The following is a 19550-nucleotide window of genomic DNA, read 5'->3' as shown; positions in this document are numbered from 1 at the left end:
AAAAATGCTGTAATCACCTCCCTTTTGGTTCCACATTTCTAAAAAGTTTCCAATCCTACTAGAAATGAAAAAGAAATTTTAAAAATACAAAATCAATATACAGAAATCTGTTGCATTTCTGTACACTAATAATGAAGTAGCAGAAAGAGAAATAAAGAAAACAGTCCGGTTCCATTCATGATTGCACCAAAAACAAAAACAACCCCCCCCCCCCACAAATCCCTAGGAATAAACTTAAACAAGGAGTTGAAAGACCTGTACTCTGAAAACCTGGAAGACACTGATGAATGAAATTGTAGATGACACAACAAATGCAAAGATATTTCATGCATATGGAATGGAAGAACAGATATTGTTAAACGTCCATACTACTCACAGCTATCTACAGATTTAATGCAATCCCTATCAAAATACCAGCAGCATTCTTTTTTTTTTTTTTTTAATGTTATGTATTTATTTGACAGAGAGAGAGAGCACAAACAGGGGGAGCAGCAGGCAGAGGGAAAGGGAGAAGCAGACTTCCCGCTGAGCAGGACCCTGAGATCATGACCTGAGACTAAGGCAGACACTTAACTGAGTCATCACTCAGGTGCCCTTACCAGCAGCATTCTTCACAGAACTAGAGTAATCTTAAAATTTGTATGGAACCACAAAGGACCCTGAATAGCCAAAGCAATCTTGAAAAAAAAAAAAAAAAAAAAAGAACAAAACTGGAGATACCATAATCCCAGATTTCAAGATACACTACACAAAGACATAGTAATCAAAACAGTATGGTATTAGCACGACCTTCGCCCCTGTTTGTGATCACTGAGTCTCTCACTCTCAAACAAATAAATAAAATCTTAACCAAAAAAATTTACAACCATTTAAACAGTTAGTATCCTAAATGCAGGGTTGCAACCCTGAGGGAGAGAAGACAAAAGAAGCTCATTTATATCTCAAAATCCCTCAATTTAGAGAGAGCTCACTCTTACGAAAGAAATTTCCCCAAAGCAAATATTTAGAATCAATTTATACTTGGTCCAACAGAAGGAAACAGACGTGGCACTGACGATTGATTAAACGCAACCCCACTCACTGCAGAACTCAGGGAGGACAACTGGATTAACTTCTTGGTGATGCAATCCCCTGTAGAGGGGATGCTGGCCTCTAGGGAGGCTCTGTCATGGGTCTCAGGCCTAATCACTGTCAGAGGCACTGGGAGGGATCTGGTCTCCAGACAGAGCTGCTGAGGGGGCTGAGAGGCTCTAGGCTTTGGAGGTGCCTGGTCTGCTCCAATCTCAAGGAGGCAGCTAGTATGAGAATAGGTCTGTAATACAAAATGCTCCTAGAAAACCCACAAACAAATCCTGTGTCCTGTGTATCCACAGACTTGTCCTGTAACCATCCTAACGTTTGCCCCTGACACAGGACGTCACACTCAGGAAAAGCAGATGAATGCCGGCTGAAGTATCTCCTCCCCCGAACTGCCCACAACTCCCAATGCACACGTGCACACCAATCAGGCTCCCCACTTTCTTCTTCAGGGAAGTCCTGAAGACCTGCTTTCATCTGCTTTCACCTAGACACAGGTGCTAGATACATACACAGGGCAGGCAATATACACTGTTCCTTATCTCCTGGCATCACCCTGGGGACAGTGACTTTCCTACTAGCTATTGTGCCCTTTAATTGACTCCTTCCAGATCAGGCTGTGGGTGATCCAAAGAGTTCCTGTCTTCTCCTGACTGCTCTAACTCTTGGGAAAATACTTAGGCCTGAGACAGAACAATATCTCTTAGCCTCTAACATAACAATGTACCATCTTCCTCCTCTCTCTCCATTTTCACCTCTGCCCATAGAGAAACACCCAGCAACCAATACATCCATTCATGGGGAATGGGCTAGGAAATGGGTTCTCACCTTTAGCTCCATTTCCATACTTATTCTTCCCAGGAAGAAAAAGTTATCTGTCCAATTGGGGAGATTTACATAAGTCATATTTCAAATGGATCATGCTTTTTGGTTGGGGAAAGTGAGCACTAACAGTCACTGTTTTTTCACAGTATACCTCTCCTCTGACTCTTTGCTACTCTCTGCTCTAGCTCCATTTGGTAATCGAATCAGGATGGTTCCTCCTCCTCCTCACCAAGAGAGGGGTCTGCCATTCTTGATTTTCCTCCCTTGTGTTTGGGAGGTGGAGGCTCTACCATATTCCCCACACCATCTTTACCAATAATAAATCTGATTCTGAACTTTGATTCCTCAGTTGGCTCTTTGAATCTACTCTTAATTAATTAAGACTTAGAGGGAAAGGGAGGTGATTAATTAGTTTCCACCAAAGTTCAGACAATTAATAATAGCCTCCAAAGCTGTGTAAAGTCTAATCCTCACGGACTCTCGCCACACTTCTTCATGGTCCTGATACGCACTTTATTTTACCTTTATCTCTACTGAAGTTTACAACACACAGACGCACACAGCCACAGTTGCTTGAACATGAAAGACCCTGAGCTAATGGTCCCCTTCAAAATGCTGAAATCCTAATTCCTGAAACCTGTGAATGTGATGTTATATGGCAAAAGGGAATTTGCAGATGTGATTAAACTCAGGATGTTAAGACAGATTATTCTGGATTATCCAAGTAGGCCCAATGTAATCACAAGAGTCCTTCTAAGGGAAAGAGGGAGGCAGGAAAGTCAGAGTCAAAGAGAGTTCTGCAGATGCTATCCTCTTGGCCTGGAAAATAAAGGATCCAGAAACCAGGATATGCAGGCAACCTCTAGAAGCTGGAAAAAGCAAGGAAAGAGCCCCTCCTCTACAGCATCCAGAAGGAATGGAGCCCTGCTGATATCTTGATTTAAATGCAGGGAAATCTATTTTAGATTTTTGATTTCCAGAACTATGAGATAATAAAGTTGTATTGGTGTAAGCCACCTAATGTGTGGTAATTTGGTACAGCAGTCCTGGGAAACTAACACAGATTTTGGTACCTATAAGTGGAGTCTTGCTATTAGAAATAACTAAAAATGTTGATTTGGTTTTGGAATTGAGCAATGGTTGGAGATTGGAAGAATTCTGAGAAGTATGAGATAAAGTGCCTAGCATACTTTGAACAGACTCTTAGTAGAAATGTAGTTACTAAGACACTGCTAGAGAGGATTCAGGAAGAAGTGAGAAAAGTTAGAGAAAACATATCATCATCTTAGGGAATACCTAAATGGTCATGAACAAGATGGTAGTAGAAATATGGACAATTAAAGAGGCTGTCAGTTCTAATACAGCTCTAATGCAAATGAGAAACAGGTTATTAGAAACTGAAGGAAAGTGGATACTTGTTATATAGTAATAGGAATCCACCTTGATTTAAGCCAAGTAAAACTTCTCACCTCCACAACTGTACAACAGTGAATCTGCATTGCTTTAAGCCATGAAGTTTGTGGTAACTTGTTATAATAGTAATGAGAAGGGGCACCTGGGTGGCTCAGTCGGTTAAGTGTCTGCCTTCAGCTCAGGTCATGATCCCAGAAATCTTGGGATCAGGCCCCACATTATGCTTCCTGCTCAGCAGACAGCCAGTTCCTCCTCTCCCTCTCCGCCCCCCCACCTTCAATCCCCACTCCCCACTTCCTACCCCCTGCTCATGCTCTCTCTCTCATTCTCTAACTCAGATAAATAAATAAAATCTTTAAAAAAAAATAGTAATGTGGGCGCCTGGGTGGCTCAGTGGGTTAAGCCGCTGCCTTCAGCTCAGGTCATGATCTCGGGGTCCTGGGATCGAGTCCCACATCAGGCTCTCTGCTCAGCATGGAGCCTGCTTCCCTCTCTCTCTCTCTCTCTGCCTGCCTCTCTATCTACTTGTGATCTCTCTCTGTCAAAAAAAAAAAAAAATAGTAATGAGAAACTAATACAGAACTCACAGTCAGCCTGGAACTCAGACAATGGATAGTGTTGTCCAAGTTACCAAACTATTCCCATGTGGGACAAAGTATCAGTAATGTGTTAGTTAGGTGCACAGGGTTCACTAGCAGGCAGACATGGGGGATATCTGCATATATGGGCAGATATGGGTGAGCAAATATTAAACACCACTATGTGCTAGACACCTTGCTTGACACTGGGACTATAACAGTGAGCAAAAAACACTAAATGTGTAAATGTATGAAAATCACTTAATTTCTATGAATCTCAATTTCCTTATCTAAAACATGGGAATGACAATGTGTTTCTCTCTTGTTTAAGTATCCAATCCATATAAAGTGCTTGTCACAGTTTCAATAAATAATAATTCATTAAGTCTTCTTCTCTCTTGTTTTAAAAGATTATTTTATAACAACAGGGAGCAACAACACAGGATTTAAAGATTCTGAAACTTCAACAAAGACCCCTCATCAACATACATACTTCCTTCCTAATAGGTTATCTGTATCCCATGGTTTATCATTAAACACAGATCCAATCTCACAGGCTCAAAGGTGTCCACCTCAGGGCTGTCTACATACCTGGTGATACTCTTTTCCCCCCAAAACTCTCTGACATGTAGTTTGGTTTGCATCATGTAAAGTAAATCATTAATTCACACAGGCTGAGGCTTTGAGCCTTGCTACAGACTTTTGGTTGACCCTAGATGATTATAGGAAAAGAGATGTGACACATGTGTTTTGGGCAAGACAGTATCTATACTGCAGAGTCAAAAAACATAAAAGAGAAGACTTGGGAAATGCCACCTCACTGCTCAGGTTGGCCCATGATGCTAGCTAGAGCAACAGCTCTGGGCACAGGATTGGTCCAATGTTGGAAGTAAGCATTCTTAGACCATCAACAACAAACATGTTTATTCAGACTTCCTACATTTTTTAAGTTTGTTTGGTTGTTTATTACATTCACTGGCAGCTATAATCCAGAGGCCAGGTACACTGTTGGGATTCGACAGTTAAGAGCTTCTCTAGTAACTCTAGTAACAATAAGCTTCTCATCATCCCTGTTTTCTTGTAGATACAAATTTGTTTCCTAAAAGTTACCTTTTTATACTCTAACCTTCTAGAGTTACACCTGTGAGTCTAACTTCTTCTTTTTTTCTTTTTAAAGGCTCGATCTATTTATTTGACAGAGAGAGAGCAGGAGAGTACAGGCATGAGTGGCAGAAGGAGATGGGGAAGCAGGCTCCCCGCTGAGCAGGAAGCCCAGTGCAGGGCTTGATCACAGGATCCTGGGACCCTGACCCAAGTTGAAGGCAGTTGCTTAACCAACTGAGCAACCCAGACACCCAAAGTTTGACTTCTATAAAGCTCTCAATTTTGTGTTTCCATCCTGGTACAAACATCATTTAAAAAAAAAAAATTTTTTTTTTGAGATTTTATTTATTTGAGAGATAGAGAGCTAGAGACCGAGACGGGGGGTGGGGGGGGGGAGAGAGAGAGAGAGAGAGCATGAGCAGGGTGAGGGGCAGAAGCACGCTCTCCAATGAATAGGGAGCCCGACGTGGAGCTTGATCATGACCCGAGCCAAAGGCAGCACCCAACCGACTAAGCCACCTTGGTGCCCACAAACATCCTTTTTAAAAATTTATTAAGTTTTGGGGCACCTGGGTAGCTCAGTGGTTTAAGCCTCTGTCTTCAGCTCAGACTGCCTTCAGTCTCAGGGTTCTGGGATCAAGGCCCACCCTGGGTGGCTCAGTGGGTTAAGCCTCTGCCTTCAGCTTAGGCCCTGGTCTCAGGGTCCTAGGATCAAGCCCCAAATTGGGCTCTCTGCTCAGTGGGGAGCCTGCTTTCCTCCCCCCTCCTGCCCCCCCCCCGCCTGCCTCTCTGCCTTCTTGTGATCTCTATCTCTGTCGGGTGAATAAATAAAATCTTTTAAAAATTTTTTATTACGTTTTTATTTTAGTTCGAGTGTAGTTAACATTCAGTGTTATATTAGTTCCAGGTGTACTTTTTCACTTTCTTTCTTTCTTTTTTTTTTTTTTTTTAAGATTTTATTTACTTATTTGACAGACAGAGATCACAAGTAGGCAGGCAGAGACAGACGGGGAAGCAGGCTCCCTGCCAAGCAGAGAGCCCAATGCGGGGCTTGGTCCCAGGACCCTGAGATCATGACCTGAGCCAAGGTAGAGGCTTAACCCACTGAGCCATCCAGGTGCCCCACTTTATTTCTTTTGGTACTGCCATCCTCAGGACTGCCTTCTCCCATCTTTCACCTGCCCACTCCCTTGGAGATAAACCATTCAAGGCAGGCCCACTGCTGAGGAAACTCTTGGTCTCATTGAGATTAGAGTGGAATGCCATTGATTTTTGCTCCCTCTTCTTTTTCTTTTTTAATTTTTAAAAATTTAGTTACTTATTTAATTTAGTTACTTATTTAGTTACTCTCTGTCTTATGACAGAGAGAGCACAAGCTGGTGGAGCAGCTGGCAGAGGGAGAAGCAGGCTCCCTGCTGAGCAAGGAGCCCGACCTGGGGCTTGATCCCAGGACCCTGGGATCATGACCCAAGTCAAAGGCAGTTGCCTAACCAACTGAGCCACCCAGGCACCCCTCCTTTTTCTTTTTAAAAAGATTTTATTTATTTATTTGAGAGAGAGTGAGCAAGAGAGACAGCATGAGGGGGAGGAAGAAGCAGACAGCCCTCTGAGCAAGGAGTCCAAGGTGGGGCTCGATCCCAGGACTACGGGGCAGATGCTTAAGTGAATGAGCCATCAAGGCGCCTCCCCTCTCCTTTTCTGACTGTGGGTAGCAAGCTCTATGTGCAGAGGCAGAAGAGGCATCTCTCCAGTCCACATACTCAAGTCCAGGTCTCCTAGCAATGAACTCTCTTGTGGACCTTCCCTAAGGGGCCCTGGGTTCTAACCAGTGCTTGACCTGAATATGTTTCTCCAAATTAGGCAATGACCTTTTCAACTTAAAGTTGACTGCCTCTGTGGAAATGAACATTTCAAGTACTTTTGGAATCTGGGCTGAGTTTCTCTGAAAATATTTGTCATTAAAGAGCCTTGCTATTGCTGGGGATACGCTTTCATTTCTATTTTACTAGAATCAGTGAGGCTTTAGGCAATGCTTGCTAGGGCTGCAAAGCTTAAAGTAATTACAAGCTATTACCTCTCCTCTGCCCTCAAACCAGGTTATAGGTAGGTCCTTTTTGTCTAAGCATCTCTCAGAGAGGAGCTCTAAGCCCACCAATTCCAAAAAATCCAAGCCAGCTTTCCTCCAGAATGAAGTATAGACTCATGACCACTTTGCCATAGCGCTCTCAGGCTACACGGGGAGCCTGTCATCTTTGAGCCAAGTCAGGTGGCAGACTTGGTGATTGCTGCCTTCCCTTGGTCCTTTGAGACATCAGAATCTTCCCAGTAGAAACCTGAATTTCCCTTTTGATAAGGGGTTTAAAAATTTAGCTACCAACCATGGTGTACATATACAACTAGGAGAGAAGGTAATTAGGAAACTCTACTGTTCCATGCAACACTCTTCAACAAAAGAAGGATAAAAGGGTATTATTTTCCAAAGACACGATTCAAAAGTTGTTTCTCATGATGAAGTTTTCAGGGGCCAGTCTGTATGCTCTAGTGACACATTAAACGGATCAATGATAACCTAAGGAACTATAATGAGTATCCATTGCCTGACCTGCCTTAGCTGCTTCTCTGCCTCTGGGGGATTTGAAGGAAAGTGGAGCCCAAGGTAATAGTTCTTGCTACTCTTCTTTCCTCACTATACCCTCTAAAATGTATGCCCAGAAGCGTAAGCTGGAGTGCAGATGGGACTGGATTTTCAGGAGGCATATAAACTCTGTTGGTGGGTCACTTTTAAGGAAGAAATTTATTTATTTTGTATCATGGTCCCAACCCTCACTGTATTCTGCCCTGAGCTAATCAATCCTGGAAAAAATGGTGTGGAAAAACATGAGGGAGGTGGAGGAAACACAGGGTTGAGGGAAAGAACTATCTCAGAATCCATTTATTAAAAAGAAATGTTGAGGGGCACCTGGGTGGCTCAGTTGGTTAAGTGTCTGCCTTTGGCTCAGGTCATGATCTCAGGGTCCTGGGATAGAGCCTTGCGTTGGGCTCTGGGCTCAGCAGGGAGTCTGCTTCTCCCCCTCCTTCTGTGCTCGTGCTCTCTCTCTCAAATAAAGAAATAAAATCTTAAAAAAAAAAAAAAAACAAAAAACCAGTAAACAGAAATGTTCAATTGTGGGAAAACCAGGAAATTTTCATGCTAGTTTTTCATTTACATGATCCTTAAAAATGGAAGGTGCAGCGTGTTCTTCTAAAGGAGGAGGCAAAGGTGAATGAATAAAGCAAGTAAAGACTTAAGTTTCATGGTTTCTAATTCCCCATTCCCACACTGTCTTGCTCCTTCCCTCCAGGCCAGGTCAGAACACAAAACACGAGCTACAGAGAGAACTACAGCAGAACTGATGAGCCCCGAACCCCCAAAAAGTAAAAGTGCACCTTCCAAGGACTCACATTCCTCAGCTAGAGGCCTCTCAGCCTGGCCCTGAGCCTCCAGTGGCAGTGGAGGATGTGAATGAGGGAGTCGCCTCACACACACAGATTGCTGATCTCATTTTGTTTCCTAATAAGGATCTGTACACACCTCCCAGGACCGTGATTGCCATGACAACAGCAGAAGTTGAGGGTGAGCAGGTTAGTGGAACAGCAGGCTTTCTAAATCCTCAAATGAGGCCTAAGGCTGCACACTCACTCATGAAGTGGGAAAATTCGTGTTGGCAGCGCTCCTGAACGGATTCCAAAAAAACTCAAGAATCATGACTTCTTTCAGGAGAAGAGTCAGAGATGGATTCTACATGAAGCCCCTTCATGGAAAGGTGATTTTGCCAGAGAGGTAGGAAACCCTAAGACAAATAAAAGCACAAATCTCACTCCGCACCCCCACCCTGCATAAAACTAGGGCACATAAACTGTGTCCATCATCCACAGAGTAAAGACATCTGGCAAACCAGGGCAAAAATAATCCCCCAGGGAAAAGAAAAAAACAAAACCAAAAACAGGTGCATTAAGAAAAATCTTCAGAATAGAGCCTTCCCACAGAGACAGACAACTCAGAACAACTCAGACCTAAATTGTCAATGTGAAAGATAGACTCATACCTTGGAAAATCACAAAAAGTGCTACCATCTACCAAATGTTATTCTCCAGGTTCTGGAGCATGCATGTATTATCTCATTTAATTCTTGTTACAACCTTATTAGGTGGGCGCCACTATTATCTCCATCTTACAGGGGAGGAATCAGAAACCCTAAATAAGGGACTTAGAACAGCACAGCAGCCGAGCTAGAATTCAAAGAAGGGTTACTCTGACCTGGAGCCTGAACTCTTAGTGATTCTCTCTCTAATGTAGGGAAAGGGCTTCTGCTTCCTGCAAGAATCATGAGTAGATGCCTTCCTTGCACGGTTTCTGAGCCTCCAAAGATACCACACAACCTCAGGAATATTTCCTCTCAATTCTACACCAGTTCTTAAACTTTGGGGTACATTGGGAGAACATGGAGAGCTTTTTAAAACACAGACTTCTAGGCCCCAATCTGAGAATTTCTGACTCAGAAGGAATTAGTGTGGCTGCTCCAAGTACTGTACTTTGAGAACCACTGTCCGGTCACTCTAAACTAAGGTCCCCTAGGCCTCCCTGCCTTAGCCATCCGGTCTGCCTAATTAACCTTCCACTGCCTAGTCCCGATCCCCTGGGGTCTTCCTTGACAAGGTATAGTGTTATCTTTGGCAGTGCGGTGTGTTTTTGGAAGTCCCTGAGCGCTTTTGAAAATAGGATCTCCCACTCCAAAAATAATCTGTTGCCTGAGGTAATGAAAAGTAGAAAAGGGGGCCCGGAAGAAGCACTAGGGGATAGCAAAGCAGCCTGGTGCGCTGAAGCCAGACAGGCTCTCTCAAAGGCAGGGGCAGTCTTTTTACAACCTCTCAGGCTTCCCTCTTGGAACTGATCACAAGAGGGCACCCATTAAAACCTCTTCAGAACATTCACATTGAAAAAGTGAGAGTTGTAAACGGGAATGACTGGCCCTTTAACGCCACCCCCCACCCCAAGAAGCTGTAACTGGATGCTCTCCCTCCTCAGCCCATTTTCTTTCCTCTGCTCAGTCTCCCGGGAAGCTGCTAAAGAAGCCCTTGTCCTGGTCTGCTCACATAGAGGTGAGGCTGGAGAAGGGGGCCAGGAATCAGGATTAACCAATTTGATCCCTGACTTGTTTATCCTGCAAGAGACATCACCTGGTGATGTCCCCATGGATCCTTTCGGAGCGTGACATCTTATCCTAGGTTTTTGTGGACTATGAAGATAAATGAACGGTTCAGTGATAAAGCAAAAGAATGCATCAATGGAGGAGAAACAAGGAAGACATGTAAATGAGGATTGAGGCACAGACGGCCCCCTCCTCTTCACAGCCGCAGGCTGCAGCTCTTTTAGGTGTAAAAAGGTAGTGGTTCATGAGGGGGTCTCAGACACACGTGTAAGAAGACCCAGACAACAAGAGGAAACCTTCTGGAAGCAAATGCACCTTCATCATGAGGCACTAAGGGCAACAGAATCAATGAAAGGCAGGCTCTTCTTGGGGTCGGAAATAAACAAGTTTTTGAAGCATTTTCCTTTTCTCTGTGGAGAGCTAAGGAAGCCTCCTCATTCCATCTCCGGAAGGGCAGCTGGGGTAGGGATGTAGGGAGAGTGCCTGGACTGTACAGATGTCAGGATGATCCAGACAACCTTAGAGGGTGTGTCTCTGGGTCCAGAAATGAGAATTACTGAATTCTGGCCACCAGGTCATCAGCCTAGGCCATGTCAGGGGTCATGCAAAACCATTCCAGAAAAAATAAAATAAAATAAAATAAAATTAGGCATTTATTAACACCGTTTGTCAAGCACTATATTCAGTTCTTTCCTCTTTAGTAATCACGGCAATTCATGGGGTTATCACCACAGATAAATAACAGTAATTGGAAAACATGAATTTAAGCAATTTGCTTTTGCTCACCCAGCAAGGAAGTCTGGAATTGCAATTTGATTCAGATCTGATTCCAAATCATGATCTTAATCCTTATGCCATATTCCTTACTGACTCTGCAGAACATATTTTTGAGTCCTAAAACCTAAAAATGTTGAAAGGACAGTGCAGAAAGCAGAGGGGCATTCCTTTAACTTCAAGTCACTGGTGAGGAGGTGTGTGGAAAAATATGGTGAGGTCACCCGTGGACTACGTGGTGGAAGATGGAAGCTGTGTCCAGCTCAGTCCATGAGGATGGTGACTCGTGCCTCTGGAGCCAGGCACAGTCCTGGACAGAAGGGATTAGACAATACTGAAGGGGAGCAATGGCGACTCCTTCCTTAACCAACTGAGCCACCCAGGAGTCCCATACTCCTTCCTTATCTTCTGTCAAGAAAAGGGGTTCCTAACATTCTTTCAGATCTGAAGTAAAGAGATCTGGGCCAGATGCAAATGAAAATACTGGCGGACGGTTCCTACTGCGCATTTGCCTAGGAACGTGCAGCCACCAGCATCATCAATGAAAGGCAAAATGTATTCCGACTTAGTTCCTGGCTCACCAGAGTGACCTACAAAGCCCCGCGAGAACAGGAAAAGCCCTAAAATGAAGGCAGGTGAGCAGGGCGTGGGTGTAGCTGCTTTCAGAAAAGATCTTAACATTCTAGGTGCCTCCCATGCTGCAGTACTGGGCAGCCCAACAGCCCTTCCTCCTCCATCACTTCTTCACTCCATCCCTGGCACTGGGGATGCAGATTTGTCAATGAACTATTTTATGTTCCTCTTCTTGCCATCTGGCAATATTACTCTCTAATGAATTGCTTTAACTTGTGCATTTTCTGTTGTGTGTGTGTTTTTTGTTTTTTGTTTTTTTGTTTTTTTTTTTTTTGACAAATGTGACTTTTAGTTGAATCATGCCACATTCATAAATAGCAATTGCTGGCTGATTAGAATCGATGAAAGCCCTTAGAGTTGCCAGCAAAAATGGGCCCTTAGCTGCACATGTTACTCGGATAGCCTAATCATTGAAAGGCACCTGATTATTTTTGGAAAGAATGTTTCACACGCACACTTGTGTCATCTATAATGTATCTGTGTATATATTTGAATTTGGATGGGTTCTTGCAGGCCAGCCATGCTAGGAATATAAGTGCTACACACACTTGGATTTGGAGCTAGACACACTTGGGTGTGAATCCTACTCTGCCACTAACAAACTACATGAACCTGGGTATGTTTCTTATCCTCTCTGTGTCTCCAGTTTCCCATATGTAAAATAGTCATAATAAATCCCTTGCAAGGCTGTCATGGGGGATAAATGAGATCACATGTTTAATGTGCTCGGCACAATGTTTGGGTAGATTATGGCTCAATAATCAGGAACTATTATCATCATCATCATGTTCTATTAATAGAGGATTATGATAGACACCATTTGCAGTCTCTGAAATCCTTCCTTTCTGAAAACTGTCACAGGGATGGGCCTACAAAGCCATATTTTTATTGTATGACACTGTATGATTAGAGGAGAATAAGGAAACTAAGGAATTATGAGCTTAAGGAATTTTTCTATGCTCTCCCAGCCACTGGGTTCTTGATCCAATCTAGCAGATTCTATTTCCTGAAAGTATGGATTAGAATCAGCCCTCACTGGTCCTCTAAACTAAGAAACTGTGAGACAGTCACGTGTGCAAATGTACATGTCAAGGCAGTAAAAGTCAGTCTGCAGAATGATGTAGGTATGCAGAAAGAAGCAGGTCTGACTTTGACCTGGAGTCAAAGAGAGTAGTACCTTGGTTTTTATACTTTCCACTTCCATGAGAAACTCCACTGCATGTATCTATCCGTAGATCTATGTGTCTCCCTTTTGCTTACCACTCTGAACGGGTTTGCAACATCTTCAATCAAAAGATCTTTGCTAACAGTGTCACCTCTGCACACGAGGCCACCAGATCTTCTCTGTGTGGCTCAGATAGCCTAAGCACATGAAAGACCCCTCGTTACTTTACAGTAGAACTTTATATACATGTGTACTCTTCTCTGTTTTTAATTCTTGAAGGACATTAAGTAGAAAATCAAAATAATCATGCAAGAGTATAAGGAAGTCATACATGGATGGAAAAGAAGAAAACTAAAAAGAAAACCATTAGCATTCCTGATCTTAAAAAACAAACAAACAAGTCATCTAATTGTCTTCTAGAACCCAGCAAGAAGAGAGACCTTGGGTCTTTACCTGGTGTTGCACTGGATACTGTTGGCCACTGCTGATCAGGCCCTCCTGGACCAGCCCGCAGAATGCCAGCCTCCTCCAGGTGCACAGAGCTGAGTAAACACAGAGACCCAAATAATGGTTAGACCATAAATGACTTTCCAGATCTTCTTCCACCCTGAGAAAGCACATGGCTCTCTGAAGGCAGCACTACGGCTAACACACTGTACTCATACTTGAAGCAATGACTACTGAGCAGTTACCTTACATAAACTGCAAAAGCATCATTGACTTCCTGCTTGTTATACTATTTGGGCAATAAACATGTTTTATCTTTGTGGCAATTCTGGTTGTCATTAATGCCACATGGTGTTCAGTAAATCTAATGGGAAGCCCATCAGAGGGCTAATGCCATTTTAACACCTTATTGCTGAACCAGATGAGGAGAACTTGTTCTCAGAAGCCCCAGGCCTCTCTTGCTGATTCTCTTGTTTCTGAGTCCTCTATAGCAAAGACGAAAATACTTGAAAATTATTTGTTGACTGTAGCATTATTCCAAATTAGTTACCCAATTACTTCTTAACGTATTTCATGTTCTACTCTTTCTGTATTTTTTACTTATAGACCACACACCCTATATTTCCTGGGACTTGAGGAAGCCTATCACCATCACTCATGGATCCCAATTCAGAAGAGATTAACTCAGCATGAAATATTGTAGGGAGTGAGGCATGAACTGGGACTCCCTTGGAGGCAAGCAGAGATAGAACATAAACGCTTCAGGAATGGGGCAAACATCATATTCATTTATATATGTTCAATGCTCACACATAGGAGACCCTCATATACTTGTGGGATGGATGAAGGAAGGAAGGAACAAACAGGACCGTAAGAGTAAACATCAACCCAAAGAATCCTCATCAGAATTAGAGGATTCTTTTCTTTTCTTTTTTTAATATTTTATTTATTTATTTGACAGAGACTACAAATAGGCAGAGAGGCAGGCAGAGAGAGACAGAGGGAAGCTCTCTGCTGAGCAGAGAGCCTGATTCAGGCTCCATCCCAGGACCCTGAGATCATGACCTGATAGGAAGGCAGAGGCTTAACCCACTGAGCCACCCAGGCGCCCCTAGAGGATTCTTTTCAAAAAGACATTGGTTCATCTTGCAAATTAAGTTACTCAAAATTTACACTACTATTTGAAAGGTTATGAGAAGCGGCGAAGCAGATGAACTATTGTGGGGGAAGCTCATCTATCAATTGAATATTCTTTCACTCTTGACTCTGAATAATATATCTAATCAAAATTCACTCATTAAGCTCTGCCCTACTGCAATTCTTCCCTTCACCTACATTCTAGAATCTTTCCCCCCAAATATTAATATCCTTCATGTGTTCCCAGATTCTTCCAGTAAATTCTATGGGTTTAGTCAGATTCATTCTGGAGATGTAACCACCCTGGAACCAGCTCAACTCAAAGCAGAATTTTCAAAAAAACAGTTACATGAGGTCTGAGGCCAGAACAGCCAAGAAGCCAAGCACATGTGTAAAAAGAGAAGAGTATTCTTTGAGTTTACAACTCTAATATATGTTCAGTATACTGTACTATGAGGAATAAGTTACATTTAACTGCACTTTTTAGTTCATTCCTCATCCTACTTATATCTTAGTTGAAACCTGAATAGGAACACACTTGCCCCCCCGCTTTGAAAATGGAGTAAGGAAGTGATATGTTTTAGCATTTTATTTCAAATGTAGCTTTAAAGGCACATCTCGTGGCTTTGACACTTTTCAAGTAAAGCACTAGTTAGTTCAGCCAGGAGAGAAAAAGCTGGTATTATAAACCATGCTTTTCCCTACTGCATGGTTTGCAGCAGTAGCTCAGATGCAGGCAAAAGCATAAGCTGGTCACTAACAAACAGGAAGAGCCCTCCTGCCACTAGTATTCAAACATCCGCACAAGTTTTTCTGGGCTAAAATTATGACCCAGGTTCCAATGTGACATCTCGATATGCCCACTACTGATCTTCAGGCCTTCACTGATTGGTTCTTGGTGAGAAATAGCACCCATTATAATGATCTCTGCTTGACTTATAATGTAATGCTTGAGACTATGTTAATTTATTTCACTTTAATGCATTTCTAAATGGAGTTAAAACTAATTTTTCATTGACTTTTTTTTTTTTTTTTTTTTAGATTTTATTTACTGGACAGAGAGAGTACAAGCAGGAGGAGCAGCAGGCAGAAGGAGAGGGAGAAGCAGCCCGACCTAGAGCTCGATCCCAGGACCCTGGAATCATGACCTGAGCCAAAGGCAGACGTTTAACCATCTGAGCCACCCAGGCGCTCTAATTTTTCATTAACTTAACACATACTTTGTAAGCTCTCCCTTAAGAGACTGATGTAGGTTTGTTAAAGATCTACTGAACTGTTGCCCAGACATTTTGAGGGGCTTAAGTTTAGAGTTCATTCCTCCCTTGAAACAAAATCCTTTTGCGGGTCGTGATCATTAGTTTCCTGGTTTCCAAAGACACTCAAAAGTAAAGAATCTTTTATTTGGCCCTATGGCACTAAATCAGCTCTGGGGATAATGGTAGTTAATCAATTACTGTCAAAGAGACAAAGTAGAGAAACCAAAATTATATTTAATCTGAGTCTTAGAGTCATACTATTACTCTACTTTCATTTAAAATAAGATAGATTTGGTCTCCAGATATTCAATAAAGGCCTTTCACATGGCTCATCCACTAAAGAGCCCACGCCATCGATAGGAACAAGAGAGTAACAAGATGGGAAAGATACGGAGATTCTAAAATGGATGAACATGAACAAGAATGACAGCCAGTTATTGCGGTTAATAGGATATAAGAGTCGACGTGTGACAGAAAACTAAGGTAGAAAACACATACTTATATTCGGATCCAAAATCATCAGGATTAATTTAAATAATTTAAAGAATTTCTAGGGGAGGGACAGAAAGTACAGGTGGGGAAGGGATAGAGGAAGTTGTAATTATTTCCCTAAAGAACTTTCAATGGGAGAAAGTACCCAGAAGCCTGTCTCTGTAACTTAACAGGGAACTCTGATTTGCCAGCCCTTGATAAGCATTTGGCACTACTTCCAATGTTTCAATTAGAGATGTGGAGACAAAAGGAACTATTTTCTCCTGGAAAAGTATCTAAAACTTCTCAGTTTGACAGCAGTTTCCAGCCCCTGGACACAGAATGTGTCCGAGCCGTACAAAGTTAAAGTTCTCCCGACAGAAAGAAAAAGGAAGGAACTACATACCTGTGCATTCCTGCTCGGAGGGAGGCAGAGTAACGCCAGTCAGGGTTGGGCTGTCGAGGCTGCAAAAAATCACAAAGGGAGGTTTTGTTAATAAGGCAGAGTGGTGATTGCCCTGTGACTGATTAGCCTATTTCTGAAATATTTCTCATATCTGAAAAAAGTATCGAAGGAGCCATTTTATGGGCAACTCTAAGATGCTATCCATATATATATAGCACTTCAGGAGAAAATGAGCTCATCGGAGTCCTTCCACAGACTCCATATCATGGAAAAACCAGATTTAATGATGCTGTGAGGACTAGCTGTGTCTTCGCCTTGCTCAAAACAGGTCCATGTTCCTAAAGCAGCCCTAGAGGGAGGGCAGGCTATTTTGAGATGGGGAAAGCTTTCATTGTTTTGCCTTCAAATGCTTCACTAAAGGAAGTTCTCCCATTTGGTATTCTAGCTAGAACAGGGCTCAGACTCCATGAGTTCTGCTGGCCGGCCACACCGCAGAGGACTGCAATCTGCCGCCGGCTTTGCAGACTGCAGCATGTCCCACCCAGGATGGATGGGGCCCAGTCGCACGCCAGCGACTGAAAACTGCCTCTGCTGCTGCTTGGAGAGGAATCCCAGGGAGAGGAAAACAAACCACGACGGGAGTCTGAACTTGTTTTGCTACACAGTCCTTTTCATAAAATCCCACCCGCTCCCTGCTTTGCAGAGTGTTTGGCCTCCTCCCTCAATTACTGCTGCTCAGCTCTTACTGCTTAACAGGGAGTGCCTGAAATGCAAAAACGGTCTGGCTCAGTCTGCAGCACCTGTGTACGGGAAGGATCTGTCACCCTTTGTCCACAAACTGTCAATTCCAAGTGGAGAGGACGAAAAAGGAAAATATAGGCCCCTGAAGACTGTTGGAGGAGTTAGAGGTTGCGTAGAAGGTACTCAGGAATCACTGGGGACAAAACGAACCACCATCACTATCTGGTATGTATTAGCAAAAATTTTGTTATCAAAGAATCCTGTGAGGGGCGCCTGGGTGGCTCAGTCAGGTAAGCATCTGCCTTCAGCTCAGGTCACGATCCCGGGCGGGGTCCACAGGGCCCTGCTCAGTGGGGAGTCTGCTTCTCCTTCTGCCCCTCCCTCTGTGCATGCGTGCTCTCTCTCTCTCTCAAAAATAAATGAAATCTTTACCAAAAAAACCTCTGATGGATGTTCCCCGCAACATGTTTTCATGGGCAGAGATTAAAGTGGGCTCTGTCACTGAATACTGAAGTCTATTTGAGTGGAAAGATGAACAGATGGAGATTGTATTCTAAAAATTCCTCTGGATTATAATGATCATTTTTGTAGATACAAAGCCACAGAAATACCAATAAACTACTTCAAAATGTCAGTAATTCTAGTTCTTATCCTTTTTTTTTTTTTAAAGATTTTATTTAATTTGACAGAGAGAGATCACAAGTAGATGGAGAGGCAGGCAGAGAGAGAGAGAGAGAGGGAAGCAGGCTCCCTGCTGAGCAGAGAGCCCGATGTGGGACTCGATCCCAGGACCCTGAGATCATGACCTGAGCCGAAGGCAGCGGCTTAACCCACTGAGCCACCCAGGTGCCCCAGTTCTTATCCTTTTTATTGTTATTCAAAGGATGCAGAGTATTTCATAGCCACACTTTCCCACAACACCTAGGAAAGGAGTGATCAGCATCTCAACTCCCTGACAAACTTGCCGGTGACTGGAAACTTAGCTGAAGTCAAGGCCCAGAAAAAGCTACAACTCTAAGATACTTCACTGCAAATGTCCCCATACATTAACTGCCCTCTTCGGTCCCTTCCACTCTGCTGGCAAGATAGGAATATCATTCTTGGTGGTCAAATCCACAGCATTCTATGGATGTTCCATCTAAAGTAGCATAAAACTCTACAGATGAAACGAAAGGGTTCTCATTTTCTACTAGTGGTGTTGCAGTGACCAAAAGAGAAACGATTTGCAACTCATTCTGTAAAGCTGGAAAAACAACTAAAATATTTCCTATTAATCCAATTATCACCATCTCTCCCTTTACCATCAGCAGCACTAGTGTCAACGGTGAGAACCTTCCTTTAGTAAAGACTTGGATATCCATTAGGTAAATGTTGCCATTTTTTCTGTGATTGGGTAACATTTGTGATGAAAACTGCTGTGACTTCATCTTTGGACTGAAAGTACCAACCTTGTTTTGCTTAAAAGCACAGTTCTAGTAGGACTGACTGAGAAACTCAGTTCCCGGAGTGCCTGGGTGGCTCAGTTGGTTGGACGACTGCCTTCGGCTTAGGTCATGATCCTGGAGTCTTGGGATCAAGTCCCGCATCGGGCTCCCTGTTTGGCGGGGAGTCTGTTCTCCCTCTGCCCCTTCCCCATCTTGTGTTTTCTCTCTCTTTCTCATTCTCTCCCACTCAAGTAAATAAATAAATAAAAATCTTGGGGAAAAAAAAAGGAACTCAGTTCACTACACAACCTCACTTCCTCAACTATAACTTGTCATGCTATTTTCTGTAATAGTCCATCAGCAACAAGGTGCTTCTCAGATTCATTTATCAGAATTGTAGTTATGACATATCTTATGGTAGTAAGACTGGGCAGGGAAAAGGAAAGGAAGAATATACAGTGTTTTAAGTTTCCACACGATATTAGGCAATAGGATAAGCACTCTAAACATACTGTTGCATTTACCCTAACACTTTTTTTAGATCATTAATTCTATGTAAAGTGTATCTGTTTCATCCATAAAACATATGAAGATCCTCAGATATTCATAATACAGAGCTATGTCCTCAGAGCTTCACATGGTTCAGGTATTGGGTAGGTTTTAAAAATGTTTCTGAACAAATAAACTATTATGCAAGAGTAACATTAATGTACTTAAATTTATAGAAATAAGAAATCTGAGCTTTAGAAAGATTAAATCACTTGCCTGATTGGTGGGTTTGGCTGATTGTTACATTTAGGTCTCCCTAACACAAAAGTTTGTGCATAAAAAAAAAAAAAGATTTATTTATTTATTTGGGGGAGAGAGAGAGAGAGAGAGAAAATGTGAGCCAGGCAGGGGACTGCGGGGG

The 19550-nt window shown here is 42.8% G+C and overlaps 5 protein-coding genes across 9 annotated transcripts in view; all 5 read right to left on the bottom strand.

Moving 5' to 3' along the window:
• LOC131832158 (protocadherin alpha-C2) overlaps positions 1 to 19550 on the bottom strand; it is a 114516-nt gene that overhangs the window by 16916 nt on the left and 78050 nt on the right. For all 5 annotated transcript variants that reach the window (XM_059174814.1, XM_059174818.1, XM_059174815.1 and 2 more), the window contains exons 2-3: positions 16476 to 16534; positions 13212 to 13300 (exon numbers count right to left, since the gene is read on the bottom strand). In XM_059174814.1, the coding sequence (XP_059030797.1) occupies positions 13212 to 13300; positions 16476 to 16534 (148 nt within the window). The remainder of the gene's footprint in view (positions 1 to 13211; positions 13301 to 16475; positions 16535 to 19550) is intronic.
• The window catches only part of LOC131832159 (protocadherin alpha-3-like), a 149815-nt gene continuing 143517 nt past the window's right edge, over positions 13253 to 19550 (bottom strand). The window contains 2 exon segments of the mRNA XM_059174821.1: positions 13253 to 13300; positions 16476 to 16534. The gene's annotated coding sequence lies outside the window, so the exon portion shown is untranslated.
• The window catches only part of LOC131832160 (protocadherin alpha-1-like), a 157107-nt gene continuing 150812 nt past the window's right edge, over positions 13256 to 19550 (bottom strand). The window contains 2 exon segments of the mRNA XM_059174822.1: positions 13256 to 13300; positions 16476 to 16534. The gene's annotated coding sequence lies outside the window, so the exon portion shown is untranslated.
• Positions 16476 to 19550, bottom strand: part of LOC131832161 (protocadherin alpha-6-like) — a 119504-nt gene continuing 116429 nt past the window's right edge. Inside the window, 1 exon segment of the mRNA XM_059174823.1 lies at positions 16476 to 16534. The gene's annotated coding sequence lies outside the window, so the exon portion shown is untranslated.
• The window catches only part of LOC131832162 (protocadherin alpha-7-like), a 109355-nt gene continuing 106280 nt past the window's right edge, over positions 16476 to 19550 (bottom strand). The window contains 1 exon segment of the mRNA XM_059174824.1: positions 16476 to 16534. The gene's annotated coding sequence lies outside the window, so the exon portion shown is untranslated.

This window comes from Mustela lutreola, chromosome 5 (genome assembly GCF_030435805.1).
Source record: "Mustela lutreola isolate mMusLut2 chromosome 5, mMusLut2.pri, whole genome shotgun sequence".
Taxonomy (NCBI): domain Eukaryota; kingdom Metazoa; phylum Chordata; class Mammalia; order Carnivora; family Mustelidae; genus Mustela; species Mustela lutreola.
Note: the sequence above shows the minus strand (reverse complement) of the source record. Positions and strands in the feature narration are given on the sequence as shown.